At 37.4% G+C, this 17,118-nt stretch overlaps 1 protein-coding gene across 15 annotated transcripts in view; it reads right to left on the bottom strand.

Annotated features, from left to right (window-relative positions):
• Nucleotides 1-5,840: 5,840 nt before the first annotated feature.
• Nucleotides 5,841-17,118, bottom strand: part of ELF2 (E74 like ETS transcription factor 2) — a 92,791-nt gene continuing 81,513 nt past the window's right edge. For 4 of the 15 annotated variants that reach the window (XM_027066248.2, XM_027066307.2, XM_053216957.1 and 1 more), the window contains 6 exons: nucleotides 16,356-16,529; nucleotides 13,790-13,828; nucleotides 13,349-13,435; nucleotides 8,914-9,106; nucleotides 7,951-8,298; nucleotides 5,841-7,573 (listed from right to left, as the gene is read on the bottom strand). In XM_027066248.2, coding sequence (XP_026922049.1) covers nucleotides 6,946-7,573; nucleotides 7,951-8,298; nucleotides 8,914-9,106; nucleotides 13,349-13,435; nucleotides 13,790-13,828; nucleotides 16,356-16,529 — 1,469 coding nt within the window. In that variant the 3' untranslated portion in view covers nucleotides 5,841-6,945. The remainder of the gene's footprint in view (nucleotides 7,574-7,950; nucleotides 8,299-8,913; nucleotides 9,107-13,348; nucleotides 13,436-13,789; nucleotides 13,829-16,355; nucleotides 16,530-17,118) is intronic. The other 11 variants (XM_027066255.2, XM_053216958.1, XM_053216956.1 and 8 more) reach the window with 5 other exon arrangements.

The raw sequence follows: 17,118 nt of genomic DNA, 5'->3' as shown, positions 1-17,118 counted from the left end.
TGTGTAACATTTTACAACATGTATTCTGTATGCTTTCATCTTTTGCCATCCTTTTTTCTTTTACCTATTTTTTGACTTTCACTTGTTCTTAGAATATGTAAACTATCTGAAATCCTTTTGGTAATAAAGCAGAGTATAAATTACCTTGCTACATTAAACAGATTCAGGTTTCTAGATGTGGACAATTTGTGTACAAGAATGTTGAAATAGGATTACAGAATCCTTATCTATAATGTAAAAACATCAAGAAATATGATGGAATGGGGCCCCTGGGTGGCTCAGTTGGCTGAGTGTCCGACTCTTGATTTTAGCTCAGGTCATGATCCCAAGGATCACGGGATCGAGCCCCTGCTTGGGGCTACGTGCTGAGCATGGAGCCTACTGGGGATTCTCCCTTTCTGCCCCTCCGTCTCTAAGATTTAAAAAAAAAAAACTAAGAAAAGAAAGATAACGGGAGACTGGGCACCAAGAATATGTCCAACACCTCATTTTGGTTTCCACAGATTGGTTAATCTGAAGAGAACAGCATCACAGCAAAATTCTGCAACGTTTTAAGATTTAGTTTGTGAGAAAGTAAGGATCATTAGATGATAGTACAGACTTATTCCTAAACTGACCTACCCACCCCCCCCCCCTTTTTTTTGGAAGGGAGGGAATGGAGATTGAGGCTAAAACTGAATTGAGAGGCAGAGAAGTTGTTTTTAGGTCTGCCACTGACTAACCTAACTACAACTGAGGAGTCAATTGTTTTCAAACCTTAGTGTCTTTCTTTGTAACACAGGCAATAGATCAGAAAATCTCTAAGGTTTCTCAAAACATTGAACTCTGGTACCTCCACAAAATTTGAGTTTCTATTCACACTGCTCAAAACTGTTTTTGCAGGGGGCCTCTGACTCTTGGTTTTGGCTCAGGTCATGATCTCACAGTTCGTGAGTCTGAGCCCCACATCCGGCTCTGCACTGACAGCACAGAGCCCGCTTTGGATTCTCTCCCTCTCTCTAAATAAACTTAAAAAAAGTCCCTTTAAAAAAAAATATTTTTGCAACTTTTTGGAACTGCTTCCATATCCAGTTTTAGGGTGCTCTCCAGAAAAGTACTGTGAATTTTATAGCCACATCTCGTTTTGAACCAAATATGGCATTACCTAGCTTGATTCACATCAATTTATTTACCTCAAGTGACTTGGCAGTTTCTAAAACTAAAATCTTCCTCAGAAAACTTGCCTCTATTAATTATGTTTTAAATTTTAGGCCCTGCTCCAGGAAGCAATTAGGAAAAAAAAAAATTTCGAACAATGGTAGCATTGTTGGCATTAGGATATAGCTTTCCAAAACAATTTCTTTGAAAGGACAAGGCACGTTAACATAATATACTGTTTTGTAGGACTTTCTCACCTTAATTAAAGAGCTGTTAAATATGAGAAAGGCTTTGGAATTGATGAAATATATAGTATGTAGGCTTTTCAAAAGCCTCTTCTAATACTTTAAAAAAAAGTTTTATTTATTTTTGAGAGAACGCAAATGGTGGAGGGATAGAGAGAGGGGGGACAGAGGATTTGAAGCAGGCTTTGTGCTGACAACAGTGAACCTGATGTGGGGCTTGAACTCATGAACCGGAAGATCATAACCTGAGCTGAAACTGGACGCTCAACCGACTAAGCCACCCAGGTGCCTCAAAAGCCCGTTGTAATACTTAATATACCTATGTCAAACTACCTTTTTCTACTGAACATTTAGAAAAGCTTGGGACAGATAGAGCAGATCCCTGAATATAAAGCTTTCTTTGATTGTATCCATACAACTTGCCAGCAGGAACAATGAAGTCTCCTAGACATAGTTAATACTGATGCCTGGCTCCCACTGCCATACGTTGTAATTGAATTGGTATGGAGTGTGACCTGGGCAACAGGATTGTTCAGTCTTCCCAAGTGATTCTAATGGGCAGCAAAGGTACATGTTACAGTGAATTAATATCCTGTAACTCAGAAATAATTTGCAGATTATGTAAATAGTATTTCATCTGTTATGACAGCGACGATGTCACTTAAGTCTTCTGAAATAGACAACACTTTCTCAAAGTTAAACATATTACTATAAGGGGATGGGAAGAAAGATCTTGGGAGAAGACACCTGTTATTTTACAGCCTATTTATAGTTCAGTTTCATTTTGTTTTTGATACAGAAGTATTAAACAGTCTTGTTGTTTAGAAGTTCTCACTGTGGAAGTTGCGATATATTGTGTTTAAGTCCTGAACTCCCAACGTTACTGCTGAGTTGCAGTGTTCAAAAAGATAGTTACGGTTGCTTAAAACGAGAAGTAGATAAAAATCAGATCAGTCTCCCTTGCAGCACTTGAGTTTTCAAGGCTTTGGAGGCGTGATGCTCAAAGGAAGCAAACCAGTGCGCTTGCAAAGGGTTGCATAGTATCTTCTCATTGTCTTTAGGAATGTATCACTGTGTACGACTTCCTACAGAAGATTGTAAGTTTTAATTACGGAGATTGTATGGTGATTGTAACATAGGGGCTGAAGTACAAATAAATCACAACCACAGAGGGCTTGGGTTGTGAATAGTTAAAAGCTGTAATACAGGGAAAAGTTACAGTGACAGCTATGGAACTAAAATAAAGTAGGGTTATTCTTGCCTCCCCAAAACAATGTGCTGTGTCCATGCCCTCGGAGTAGGCCAGGTGACTTCAAGTAAAAGTAGCATAGGATACTCTGTAAATAACCCCAAAGACAGTAAAATTGTCTTCCTGTGTAAGTCTAATTATTACACACGACTGATTTATATACAGTGATCAGAGATGCCTTCTCTGTAGTGAAGTAATTGCCAGGTTGTCAGAGGGAGGCCACTGGTAACGTCTCAGGTGCCCCATCCCTTATTTTCTCCCTAGAACTGCCCTTTTATTTTTACTGTATCAATAATCTCTGGCTTTTTCTTTGGCCACCTATGCTTAGCCCTTTCTGCTACACTTGATAGTGTTGCCCACCGTATCTGGAAATGTTCCCTCATCCGTCCTTTTAATTCTCTGTGAACCATCTTTCATTCCCACTGCTTGTTCTTTTTCCTGTCCCCTAACCCTGGTCTTTATATACGTTACACATTTCCATCTTTATCCTCAGAATTCACTCAGTAGACCACTTCCCAACCTGGGTGGTTTCCCAGCCTATTTCAGAGATTTTTATTTTTATATTTGTCACTTCTAACTCCATAAATAAAGTGAACTCCTATGTGGGTGAATGCAGAGGGAGGTCTAGAGAGCAGCCATCTGTGGAAGGGCCTAGTGAGGTACGGGTGCCTGGAAAGTTTGTAGTCCAGAGATGACCAAAAGAGAAGCAAGAGAATAAGGCTTGGGAAGGTAGGCAGAGGCCAGATCAAAGGACTTAAATGTTCTGCTTTAAACTTTTATGTTTTCAGGAAGAGATGCCATTGAAGAATTTAAAGCCGTAGCAAGAGAAATGGACTACAGAGAGGCTTGGCAAGATGAGCAGTAAAGGTAGGGAGGATGGGAAAGGAAGCTACTTACAAGGTACTGTCAAGAGGATTTGGTGAATGGCTGGAGGTAGGAAGTAAGGTGTCTAGAATGGTTTCTTCTGGCCTGAGTAATGGGCTGCTGGTTATGTCATTTACTGAGCTGAGAACAGATTTCAGAACAGAGCTCAGCTGGACATTCAAGGAGTAAATCGTAGGCATTTAGATAAACCCAACTGAGCCTGAAAACTGTAGGCCAGAACACATTTGGCAGTAAAAACAGGCATGGATGAAATTATCTTACAATTCAGTTGAAGTAAAATCATAATAGTAAGCACTTACTAGAGTGCTTGCTAGATGCCAGGCACTGACTCTAACAAATTAATTCATTTAATTCTTACAACTACTCTGAAGAAAAGAGCCCCATTGACAGAACCTTAGTGTTAACATTAAATGGGAAAACTGAAGGACAGCAAAGCAGACTAAGAAGACTGACTGGTCAGGTAGAAGGTTGTCATGGAAAACCAAAAGAGAATTTTTAAGAAGCAGGCTAAGGCACAAGGTCACATGAAAAAAATGAAGTGTCTGTTTGATTTTACTACTGTATTATTGGACCTCAGTGAGAACTGTTTCTAAGCCAGAATTCAGCCACTGAAGAAAAAGAGAGAATGATAGGCTATTAAACTGCTGGAACAAGGAGACCAAGGAGGTGAGGAGAGGCAGAGTCCAGGAGGAGGGCACACCTGCCGCCTCCTTGAAACAGGTGGGTGAGGAAGGATGCCCGTATAAGTAGATACTCTTAAAGCAAAGGATCCAGATATGGAGGGAGTTCACAGCTCACAACAGACTGCTGATTACTGTTCAAAAGCCCTAGTGAGGCTGGAAAACATAGTGGTATCAAGCTATTGTTATGTGGTTCTTCAATATGCTAGACACAAAAAACAAATGTAAGTTACAGTGGTTTACAGTTTGGAAAGGTTGAGATTAAAAGCCATACCACTGGTGATTTTAATCAGCAGAAACACTCTGATCAGTAATACTGTCTACATACAGGTTTTCAGATCTAGACCTTAGGTGTACTTGTTCTGAGAGCTAGAAAAATGTCTAGGCAGAATGGTAGAGATAAGCTAGGTAGTTCTGGTTTGACCCAGTTAGAACCAATTAATAATATAGCGGAGAGGGGGGTATATTATTCATTGAAAATTTAAGTCTTATCTGTCATTCACAGTACGTGACTTAGATTCTTAGCAAATGTGTTCCCAAAACCAATACGTGTCTGAGTGTCCAATATGCTTAGCACTTTGGGAGTGGTGAACGTATGGTATAAGCTATATATGTACTCTTTGCCCTCAAAAAATATAGAAGATAGGACTCAACAAATGAAACTATAGTGCAAAAAAGAAAGTGCCAAAGAAAACTGAAATACTTAGGAAATGTTTTAAAAGTAGGCAGAATTTGAGCTTAACTCCCAAATGGGATAAGCAGCGAGTTTTTCTTTCAGTTTTTATTAAAAAGTACCATCAGGTAGGGGCGCCTGGGTGGCTCAGTCAGCTAAGCGTCCGACTTCGGCTCAGGTCACGATCTCGCAGTCCGTGAGTTCGAGCCCCGCATCGGGCTCTGTGCTGACAGCTCAGAGCCTGGAGCCTGTTTCCGATTCTGTGTCTCCCTCTCTCTCTCTCTGACCCTCCCCCGTTCATGCTCTGTCTCTCTCTGTCTCAAAAATAAATAAACGTTAAAAAAATTAAAAAAAAAAAAAGTACCATCTGGTATATTTATGGAAAAGATCAATGCTTACAAAGGGTTCGGTTATAAAAAATCTTTGTTGACCTAAGTAGTATCTGATCAAAAGCACAATTAAAGGCCACAAAATATTAAGTATCAGTTTATTTAAATTTCTAAAAGATGTAAAAATAGACAACTTTTCTTTGTAGTAGAAAGAACATGAAGATGTGGAGTCCTAGGACCTAGTTTGGTGTGAAATTAGGAAACTCCTGTAATCCCTCTGGTACCTACCTCCATTTCCTAATTTGCAAAAGGGCAACAGTATTACTTGTTCATCCTAACCCTCAAAAGGTCTGTTTGAGAAATAACTGGTCTGATTTGAAATAGAAATTCTTTACGTGTGGCCAACATTAAAATAATAAACTCATCACGGTAAGTAGAACATTATAGTTCATGACAGTAATTAGAAATTAAGTGGCAACATGCAGATACTTGCAAATATTAATGTGATGAAACAAAACAGAAGGAATATTTCTTCACACGGTAGTTGGGAAGGAGAAATAAGACTTCTACTACTTAACTAAAACAGTGTCTCTATACTAGCTTTTGAATATTATAAATATCACCAGACACCAAACCACAACATAAATTTCATTTCTATATTTCAGAAAACCTACTTGAATACACTTTGAAACAAGAGTACAACAAAATAGAATATACTTCAAATGTTGAATATACAAACTATTATAGTTCAAATCTGAACACTGGTACTTTCCCTCTTAAACTTCAACTAAAAAAAAAGAAAAGAAAGAAAGGAAGGAAGGAAAAAAACAAAAACACCAGGTATTAGAGCTACCTGACAAAAATTCATGCTGAGCCTGAACTTCCAAGTGACAGTAGAACTGGAACTGATATGTCTGCACAGATGCCAGGGCTAAGTGAGTGACACAGGCAGGTTACAGCAAAAGGCCAGAGCAACTGTTAATTTGTCCACAATTAGGAAACTGACAGACTTAAACTACCATATAAAATGTTACATGTAAATTCTATAACAATACTGTGCTAGGTACAAGATTTTTAAAATTTTTCTTTTAATAAAAAAGCTTTACACAAACAAGCCATTAGCTTATTTCGATAAAGAAAACAAAATTAGTCTAAGGCCTTTGTTTTAAATCAGCTTAAGCTATATGATATAAAAAAAAAATCGCACTAGATCTTTTTTGCTATCTTTCTGAAAAGCTTTTGGATCCATTTTTCAATTCACATTCTAAAATACCTATATTAGCAGTCTTCACATAGCACCAGTTAAGTGAGTTCTGTGTGAACACAGTAATAATTGCTGGTATGCATATAAAATGCATCAAAAATTGCTGTATGTAACAATGAGATCACCCATCCCAACCCCTCCCCACTGAAAACTATATAACCTCTTACAGAATGTTAGTGTTCCAAGTCTTAGTGTAACTTGATATTGTAGTGAGTTGCTTGGTCCCTTTTCAATCCTTTTCCTTACTGATGGGTTCAGTTGTTTCCTACTGTAAGAGGCAGTTTTCTGTCAGCATCTCCGTATGTAGTTCATTTCCCACTGAAACATGGGATAGGTAATTTACTTCCAGTAAGTTTGATTGTTTTCTTATATGCATTAAAAATGTTTTAAAGTCTTCTTTTGACTCTTCTTGATGACCTCCCTTGCAAGTATTTATGTTAGTACTATCACTAACAGTCTTAAGTCCGTGGTAGGGCTGCTATTTTATTTCTCACACGTCACTAGTCCTTCCGTTTTCATAGTTACGGGAAGGGCAATAGCTGAAGGTGCACTGACAACCACTACGTGGGTCACTGTCTTATTTCCATCTGCTGGTTTTTCTTCTTGTACCAGCTGCAAAGTTTTCACGTCATGTTCCTGCTTTTTTGCCACTGCTTCTGATTTTACCTCTGGCCCTTTTATGACCGCACTGATAACTCGGGGAGGAGTCTGGCCAGATGCCTGCTGAGTAGGCACCGATAGTCTCATTACAGGTGTACCATGGGCTATGGAAACAGGAGTAAGTGCTCTCACAGCCAGCGGTGTTCCAACAATGTTAATGCTTCCCGATCCAGTCAGATTTGACTTTGTCTGAAGTTGACACTGTGCAAGTTGTGTAGCTGGGATGGTAATAATTTTGGCAGGCTGCATGGTGATTTTGTCTCCATTTTCAGAAGAGGCTGGCATCACAGTAGGGATTGTCTGAATAACTACCTTTGGAGAGGTTGCTGTTGTTGGACTAGTGCTGGTTATTAACGGTGCACCTGCATTAACTGACTGAACTGCCACAGTTGAAATTTTCTGACCCAACGATGTCATTACAACAGGTACTTGCATTGCGACACGAACTGTCCTAGTAGATTAAAAAAATTGATTTAATGTTAGACAATAGGTTTCTTGAGCAAAAAGATGAATGCAAATCTAAAATGTACAAAACTACTGCTCTCAAACTCTACAGGTGTACTGACAATTTACAGTATGAAATACCATGAAATAAATACATTTTAAAAACAAAATCCCACACTAAGTTCCATCTACAAAACCATAAAAACCAAGTCAAGTTAGTTGAGACATCTACTTTAACAGCAACAAAATACATTTAAAAAAGATCAGGCAATTTTCCAAGTCTTGATGACAGTGGGTTCTTAGGCTGCTAACATTAAAAAGGGGACATTATTTTTGCTAAGGCACTTTCTAAAATAAATATGAGTAATGGTTTCTTTCACTGACCTTGGAGCTGCCGTTGCTGACACAGATGTGGTAGTAGTAGGGGACCTGGATGGAGCATCGTGACCAGGGGAAGTGATATTCACAACTCTAGCTACACCCTTCTCTGCTCTGGAGCAGTTTAGAGAGGAGTTTTTTCCACCACGAACAGAGGTTGCTGCTTTTAGGAGACTTTCTGCAGACAGTGACACTCGTTCTAATGATTTTTCATCAGTAGCTGCTGCTAAGTCTTCATTACAAGTTTCACTTTTGTCGTCGTCTATGACCACTATGTTTTTGGGCATATCCTTGAACTGATATACAAGCCTCTGTCCTTCAACCTTTGCAAGAATACCCCTTTGGTAATAATATCTGTAAGGGAAACAGTACTACATGAATCAAGTGCATTACATTTTTTTACCCCCCAAGAAACACCATGTAGAATGAATAGTAACAGAAACATTCACTTGTTCCTGTAAGAGACCAGAAGGAGCTCCTTTAAAAGGCTGAATCTGTGGAGTATGTGAATACTGTCATGTAAACTATATGTCCATTTACAAACACTCCTAATTACAAGAAGGCATGTATACTGAAAAGTTTTATGAGTTTCCCAAATTGACAAAACTTAGGGGAAATTTTCATATTAAGATAAATCCATTGTAACAAATTCACAGGAACTAAAAAGTAAATTAACGATTTGGAAATCGTTTTGTTTGCGTTTAATTTTCTTAAAGGTCTTCAACTTTTCTATTAAAGAATGGTCCTAAAATTAAGCACATTTTTCTGAAAAGATGGGTTTCCAGTGATGCTGAAATTTTAGACATCTAGACAAAAATCTTTCTCCCTATCTACCTCCAAATCCAAGAAACTGCTCTAGAATATCCCCCAAATTGTTATAATAAGGGGCTTTTAGAGCTCTTTTTAAACCACTAAGACAATGTTCAGAGGTATTACGTTTTGTTTAAAAATTCACTCTTGTGTTCTTACCTCAGAGCTCGTCCCATAGTTTCATAGTTCATATCTGGCTTATTCTTATGCTTCCCCCAAAGCTTAGAGACAGCCTTGGAATCCACAAGCTTGAATATGCCTTTTTCTCTCTGAGTCCACTTAATATACCGAGGACAAGTATTTTTATCTTGAAGTAGATCTAAGAGAAACTCCCACAAATAGGTTGTGTTTCCTTTGAAAAAGTGATAAGACATTGGTGAAAAATTCTTTAATATAATTAAAAGCAAATATTTAATTATGCTGAATAAAAATTCATTTACTACTGGTACAACAAATGTACTAAGAGTCTCTCAATAAGTACCTGACTATATGAGCAATTACTTATACAGTGTCAAATTGTGTCGCCCAATTACATATAAACTATCTTTCATTATAAAAGTTCTACATGTACTTGTTTGCCGGTTTTCAAAAATAATATCCTATTTATAGTTATGATACTCCTATAATAGAGGTCCTGGGTTTTGTACTATTATACATCACCCTATCCTAAATTTTGAGTTCAGTAAAGGCATAGTGCATAGCACAAAGTGAACCTGAATTAAACATAATCTAATTTAATTTATTAATTTACAGATTTAAACCACGAATAAATATGCACCAGTATGTTTATCATATAAGCCCAAATTCCATGATCAAAATTCATCAAAAGGCACTTATTTACTGAAAAGGCAAGTAGTACACAATGAAATATGCAAAACTTTTAGACATTAGTCCAAGGATCTTTTTATAAGATCTATATATATACTTTTATAAGATCTATACTATATACTATATAATGGCACACCCAACATGAGGCTCAAACCCACACCCCGAGATCAGGAGTCGCACGCTCCACTGCCTAAGCCAGCCAAGCTCCCCGAAACGTATTTTTCTTTGGTTCACCTTTATGGATGAACTCTGAAGTACATGTCTTATAAAGTATAAATTACCCATGACCCTTTAAACATTCTTTTATCACTATCCTCTGGACTACCAGTCAATGTGGATTTGATTATCAATGAATGAGAGCTACTGCCTCTAAAAATAGGGTTGTTGTTTTTTTTTTTTCCTTAACTGCTAATCTCTTTCTACTGATGATACCCGATTCAGTGAAGATAAGCAGTATATTAGGATTTCATTATACACGAACAATTCAGTTAGTAAATACATTTGTGCTTCAGTCTTAAAATATGAACTCCTTAAATAGAAATACTAAGTAGTATTTCTAGCATTTCCTTTAACTGTCAAGTATTCATCAAATGTTAACTATATACAACATTTGATCACATACTAACAAAATTTGAAAATGGGATATTTCTGCAGAGTAAAATACTTATTCATCACACACTACGTAGTAGGACACAAAAGAGCATTTAAAACGTGGTCCTTCAGGGAATTTACAATCTAGTCGGGAAGGGGGAAAAAGTAAATGACAAGTTAACAACAATACAAAAAAGTAGTAATGGTTTGAAATGACCTAAGATCTATCACAAGGCAATACATAATTATATTCCAAATGATTGACAAAGTTTCTGGGGTTTCAGGAATGAAAATAAAGTGGATCAGTAAAGCATGAAGACTTGGAAAATGACTAAGATGTGCATAGAGGAAAAGGAGAGAAACTGGGTAGGTAAGGTAAAGAACTTAATCCCCCAAAGAAGAGTCAATTTTTTTCCCCTTTGGAGAACTCTTGAGGGCGGACAAGTAGTGGATGGACAGTGTTTATAAGAAGATCAGGCTTTTCAGGCTGCTGACTTTCTTTTATTCCCCTCATAAGCCTCTAGGGCCAGAGGTTCTTAAGTTGATCAAAGAACAGAAAAGAACACTGAGAAGAAGAAAATTACACACACCACCACTGAGTCACTGGGTCATCTCTAGGCTCCTACTCACTATCCCCTTACTTTCATCAAATCTAGATCCAAATTACAGCCTTCATGAGAAGAACCTTTAAGGGTGGGAGGCTTCCAAATTAAGCCACTGCTACTCAATCTAAATGCTGATGCTCTTCCTCAGGCATTTCATTTTCATTCTGGAATTCTCTGAAAATTCAATAAATTTATTAAGCCATAGTTGAGACCAGTGTGCATCTCTTGACTTGAAAAGATTAACCTTCAACTTTACAAGGTTATATTTATGGCTCTGAAACCCCACTGCACCAGCATCAACATGTATAAACTATAGGTAACTTTCAACCACATCAAGATGAGTACTTGGGACATTTTCATTTTCTTTGTGAAAAGCCCCAGAAGTGGATACAGTAAAAGTGCAGAGAACTTACTCTGTAAAAAAATGTTTGAATAACAGACAATGCCTTTTATATGGTAGGGATTTGAGTGCATCCATGTTTGTTGAACTAGACTCTTAACGTTCCTCAGGTTACCTTTAGGTACCACTCCACCCCAGTTCCCAACCACAAGTTAAAACTTAAAAGTCTTCATCTCATTTTAAGGAAAACAATTTGGAAAGGGAAGACTTTATCAGACAAGGTAGTTCATTAAGCCTCTGACATACTGTCAGCATTTACAATGACATTTTACAGAGGAAACACTGAACTTCTTAAAATTTTTATTTTTATCTTTTTTTAATGTTTATTTTTGAGAGACAGGAACAGAATCTGAAGCAGGCTCCAGGCTCTGAGCTGTCAGTGCAGAACCTGATGCAGGGCTCAAACCCACAAACCGTGAGATCAAGACCTGAGCGGAAGTTGGACATTTAACCAACAAAGTCACTCAGGCACCCCTTAAAATTTTATTTTTATTTTTAAAAATTTTTTTAATGTTTATTCATTTTTGGAAGACGGAGAGAGACAGAGCACAAGCAGGGGTGGGCGGAGAGAGAGGGAGACACAGAATCCGAAGCAGGCTCCAGACTCTGAGCGGTCAGCACAGAGCCTGACGCGGGGCTCGAACTCACAAACCGCGAGATCATGACCTGAGCCGAAGTCCGATGCTTAACCGACTGAGCCACCCAGGCGCCCCTCAAGATTTTATTTTTAAGTAATCTCTACACCCAGTGTGGGACTCAAACTTACAATCCCATGATCAAGAGTCACATGCTCTACCGACTGAGCCAGCCAGGTGCTCCCGACTGATTTTTAATCTTTTATCTTCACATTTCCCATGCTGCCTCAAGTTTAATAATACAATATGGGAATTTTAACAAAAAGTGATTCTGACTGGCAAAAACAGGTCATCACAAAGGTTTTCTCCAGTGTTAAGCATAAGGTCTTTGAGTACAGGAGACTGCTGATGATGGGAATTATTTTAAAAACAGTAATAATTGTATACAACATAAATTAAAAGATAAAACCTAAGATGTTAGAAATGTAAAATGACCAAAGACAGACAAGGAAATAAGTATCCTAAATCCATCCTAAATTGAATTATTATTGGTTCCTGAATAAATAACATTTCAACATAACTTGATTTGTAACGGATTTTTTTTTGCCTTTATTTCCTGGCAAACTTATTAGAGAACTTTTTTTTTTTTTTTTACTAGAGACTTGTTTTGCTTTAATTATTTAAAATTAGATGTAAAACCACCTGTTGAAGATGGAATAAACTTGAATGTATTAAACCAAAATATATCCAGCTATTAAATATAGATCTCAAAACATTCGTGAAAGTGAGAAATTTTGGTTATCAGATAATCAGAACACACCTAAAACCATGATTAAAATTACCTGAAATCAACTTACTTAACATAGTAAGACAACAGAATGTAGAAGTCTTGTTAAAGTTTGTTTTTAACGAAAATATGCCAACTCTAAAGCAAAAATATGGTAAGTTTTTGTTCTGACTCCTGACAGGACTGACATTGGTTGAGTAGGAAATTAAATCCAGTTTACCTTGGGAATTCTTGCATTACCTCTATCAGTTAAAAATGATGTATCCGAAATAAGTCTTCATTATAAACTCTTTCAATTCTGAGTGGCTCTGTGTGAGGATGAGTGCTGTTACACATACCTCCCCATCAAGAACAATGGCCCTTAAGAAGGGTGTGCATAAGACTGCACGTAAGGGGCACCTGAGTGGCTCAGTCAGTTAAGCTCCGACTCTTGATTTCGGCTCAGGTCGTGAGCTCACGGTTCGCGAGTTTGAGCCCTGCACTGGGCTCTGTGCTGAGGATGCAGAGTCTGTTTGGGATTCTCTCTCCCTCAAAGACTGCACTTAAGACAACCTTTCCCAAACATAAATGCCTACCTACTGCCTTTTACTCCCCCATAGCCTATCTATGGCTACAGAATTTCAGTGGGGTAGGGACTGGGTACAAATTAAAAAAGCTCCCCAGGTGATGCTCATACATCCCTGATTAAGAACTACTACCAAAGACTGTACTTCCGCTTGTACTAGAAATAATTTTCTTACAAATGCAGAAATGTCGACTGAAAAAAAAAAAAATCATCTCACCTCCAAAACAGCCCTCCCCAAATTACCTTTGCCTTCTCTGGGTTTCTTCTTTATACCTAACTCAGGAGACCCATTGGAAATTGGTGATTGCTGGGTCTTTGGTTTACGGCCAACTGAAAAAATAAGATTGAAACCATACAGTGAAAACAAGAAAAACAGAAGCATGATCAGCAGACTCTGTGAGAACACATTATTCATGAAATTGACACTAATTTGTGTATTAATATACTGCAGTGTATATAAAAACTGCATTTAAAATGAGCATTAAAAGCACTTCTGCAATTTCAGATTACAGCAGTTAGTTGGCAGTAATTTCAGTGTATATGGCAAATCAGGTACTACCAACCTATTATTTATATGGTCAGAGCCTCAATTTGCTAACCTCTTCCAATAATGTAGCAATGGAAACGAATTCTAGTATTAACTTTTTTCTGTTCTACAGGATTGTTAGAAAAAGCTTTACCTACCTATTGCAGAGGATGTGGTAATCTGCGAAGCCCTTTCAGCTCAAATGAGGAAAAGTAAAAAGTGTTATTTTAAACACTCTATTGCTCTGAGCCAATCAATTCACCAGAATTTAAGCATATGTGTCCAGATTTCCCCACCTCAACGTGTAGGTACATTATAAGGATAAAAAAAACCTTCCAAATAATTATTTAGTGTGTCTAATAAGGGTGCCCTTCCTTTTGCTTCTCACTTCTGCCATAAGGCTCTCTCAGACAGACTAGCATCCACCGTGAACAGAAAGAAAAGCAAGAGCTGCACTTTATACTAAAACGTGTAAGGCTGAAATGCATTGTTTCCAATCCTTAGCACTGACAGAAGAATTCTGGCAAATGAGGGGGAAGCCTCCACAAAGGCTGGGAGTAGCCAAGCATACTATCTTTACAGATTATATTACTAATTTGGTGACTGTCATACATCTGGGATTTCTGATGTCACTCTGTTCTTCATTAGCAAGGATTATTTAGAGCTAAATAGAGACCTAAATTAAAGTGTTTTATTTCAAACTACATAGCTTTTATATTCTAGAATTCATCATGGTAAAACTAATAAATAAGAAGTATGCTCTGACAAAAATTAAAATGGAAAGTTCACTGGTCTCCTTATTAGAACAGAGATTAATTTTTCAATTTAAATAATGTTTAGATGTATAAATCAATCAGTAATAAGTCTCAAGCAAAAACAAAACAAAAAAAACAAAACCAACTTCCTTAATCAAAACGTTAGCCCAGGGATGCGGCCTGGGTGCCTTAGTCGGTTAAGCATCCAACTCTTGATCTCAGCCCAGGTCTCAATCTCAGGGTCATGAGTCAAACTCCATGTTGGGCTCCATGCTGGGTGTGGAGTTTACTTAAAAATAAATAATTTAAAAAGCCCAAAAAGGCTTAATTTGTTTTCATATAAAGTAGTATTTGTGAAATCATACTCCTTAAGAAATAGTTTATTCATCAGTAGAAAACAAGGTTCTCCAAATTAATTTTTAGAATTGCACGTAGTCTCTTGGAGATTCATAACACACATTAGTACATCAGAAGGATCTGTTATTAAAAAACAACCTACTTGGGGCATCTGGCTGGCTCACTTGGTTAAGCATCCGACTTGATTTCGGCACAGGTCATGATCTCATGGGTTTGTGAGACTGATCCCCGTGTGTCCAGCTCTGCGCTGACAGAGCACCGCATGCTTGGGATTCTCTCTCTCCCTCTCTCTCTGCCCCTCCCCCCCACTCATGTGCGTGCACGTGCTCTCTCTCTCAAAACAAATAAACTTAAAAAAAAAAAAAAACCCCTACCTAACTCTGTATGTCCCAAATGAACTTAAGCACAAAATACAAGGTATATATATTTACAAATACATTATTTATCTTTTAAATGGTCATTAAGACCATCTATTTTCAAATATGTAAAATTAGTGTTAAATTGGCAAATTATTTCCTGGTTTATATCATACCACATTTTGGTTCCCTAAATGATCCCATTTTTCATGGTCTTTTCCATCTTCCTTTAAATCCAAAAATTCCTTAAGTATTTTGTAATAATAGCTCCCATATGAATACAGCCAGCCAAGGTACAATGGGAAGGTAGGTAAACAGGGCTATTTATATGTATGTCTTTTGTTTTTAAACATTTACAGCAGGAAATAATTCTTTCTAAATCCTCTCTCATTCCTAGCTCTCGCAAGATACATGTAATCTACATGTAACACAGGACTGAAGGTACTCAATCTTATTCTTCACTGTGTCCCTCACAGTAATGAGCACAGACCTATAAATATCACAGCAATTTGAAATACCTCTAATAGATGAAAAAGCTACCATTATTTCTAACACAAGTTTTTCTTACTTTTGCCTTTGTTTTTTTCTACTCTAAAATGTGAAGAGATGCAGAAGAAAATGGAATTAGATGAATGCCCATTTATACAGATTTTTCATTTTTTTCAAGTTTTACCTTTGGACCGAACAGGAAAGAAAAGGACCCAGTTGCTGCACATCCCTTAGGGATGCTGAAGGTGTGCTGGGGCTTTGTGCCTCACCCACTGAGATCAGGTCAACAGAAGTTTCAGCAGGAGTCAAATAGTAAGTAGAAAGGCTCTTTATCCATTGGTGAGTTTATTCCACTTAAAAGTCCTTACTGGCAATCTTGGTGTTTTAAGACAGAAGGTAAATAGCATTGGGCTTTCTATTTTAATTCCCACAAAAGAGGGGAACATAAGATTATTAAAAATAGAGAATAAAAAATGCTTTTTTAAAAACAGAAAGCAAATAGGCAGTGAATCTCTGATCTTCCATTTTCCAACACTTGTTATTTGCAGGCAACTTACTTTACAGCTCAAATACACACTCCTTTTAAACAGTATGAATATGTTAAAACACTACTTTAATCTCAATTTGTTGATTCTTTGAGAATATCTAGTTAAAGATAACTTCAATCTTAAATCTACAGCATATATTTCCTATGTCCCTTGATGTGGGAAAAAAAATACCAGAAAAAATTTCACCCACTTTTCCAGAAATTTATAAATATACTCTACCTTTTTTCTTTTTCATTGGTTCATGGCTGTCTGGTGATGTGGGAATAGGAGAGGTATCCATTGGTTCGGATTCTTCAGTTGACACCTCCACTACAGTTTCTGTAATGACATCTGGCCTCATAGCAGCATGGATAAATTCTGGAGTTGATACACAAGGAGGGACAAACACTTCCACTATAAAGAAAAGTTGAAAAATTAAAATTTCCCACCCCCATTAACACTTTTTAATGCGGACAATTCAATATTTGATAGAGGTGAGACTTATTAACAATTCATCAAAACAGGATAAATGCCTGAGGTTAATTGCTGAATATGCAATATGATCTCAAGTACGTAAGGAAATAAATGCAAAGAAAATCAGGCTGAAGGTAAGGTGGTAAAAAGGTGGGGATCATACGAGGTCACCCCCCTTCTTCACATTTTTACATGCTTTCGAGCTTACTGTAGAAGACTTTGAATTATTTTGACAATTGGGAAAACATCTGAAAATAAAATAATAGTATAATATAATAGTGAGTTCTTTACTAATTACTTTCCTTCCTGGTACCCATCATTATGCTCTAACTAGGTAATACATGCACATGGTATAAAATTAAAAACATTTAATAAAGGGACGCCTGGGTGGCTCAGTCAGTTAAGCAGTCAACTCTTGATTTCGACTCTGGTCATGATCTCACGGGTCTTGAGATCAAGCCCCACATCATGCTCTGTGCTTACAGTGCAGAACCTGCTTCAGGTTGTCTATCTCCCTCTCTCTGCCCCT

This window comes from Acinonyx jubatus, chromosome B1 (assembly GCF_027475565.1).
Source record: "Acinonyx jubatus isolate Ajub_Pintada_27869175 chromosome B1, VMU_Ajub_asm_v1.0, whole genome shotgun sequence".
NCBI classification, from domain to species: Eukaryota; Metazoa; Chordata; class Mammalia; order Carnivora; family Felidae; genus Acinonyx; species Acinonyx jubatus.
The sequence above is the reverse complement of the archived record's forward strand: the minus strand, read 5'-3'. Positions and strand labels throughout refer to the sequence as shown.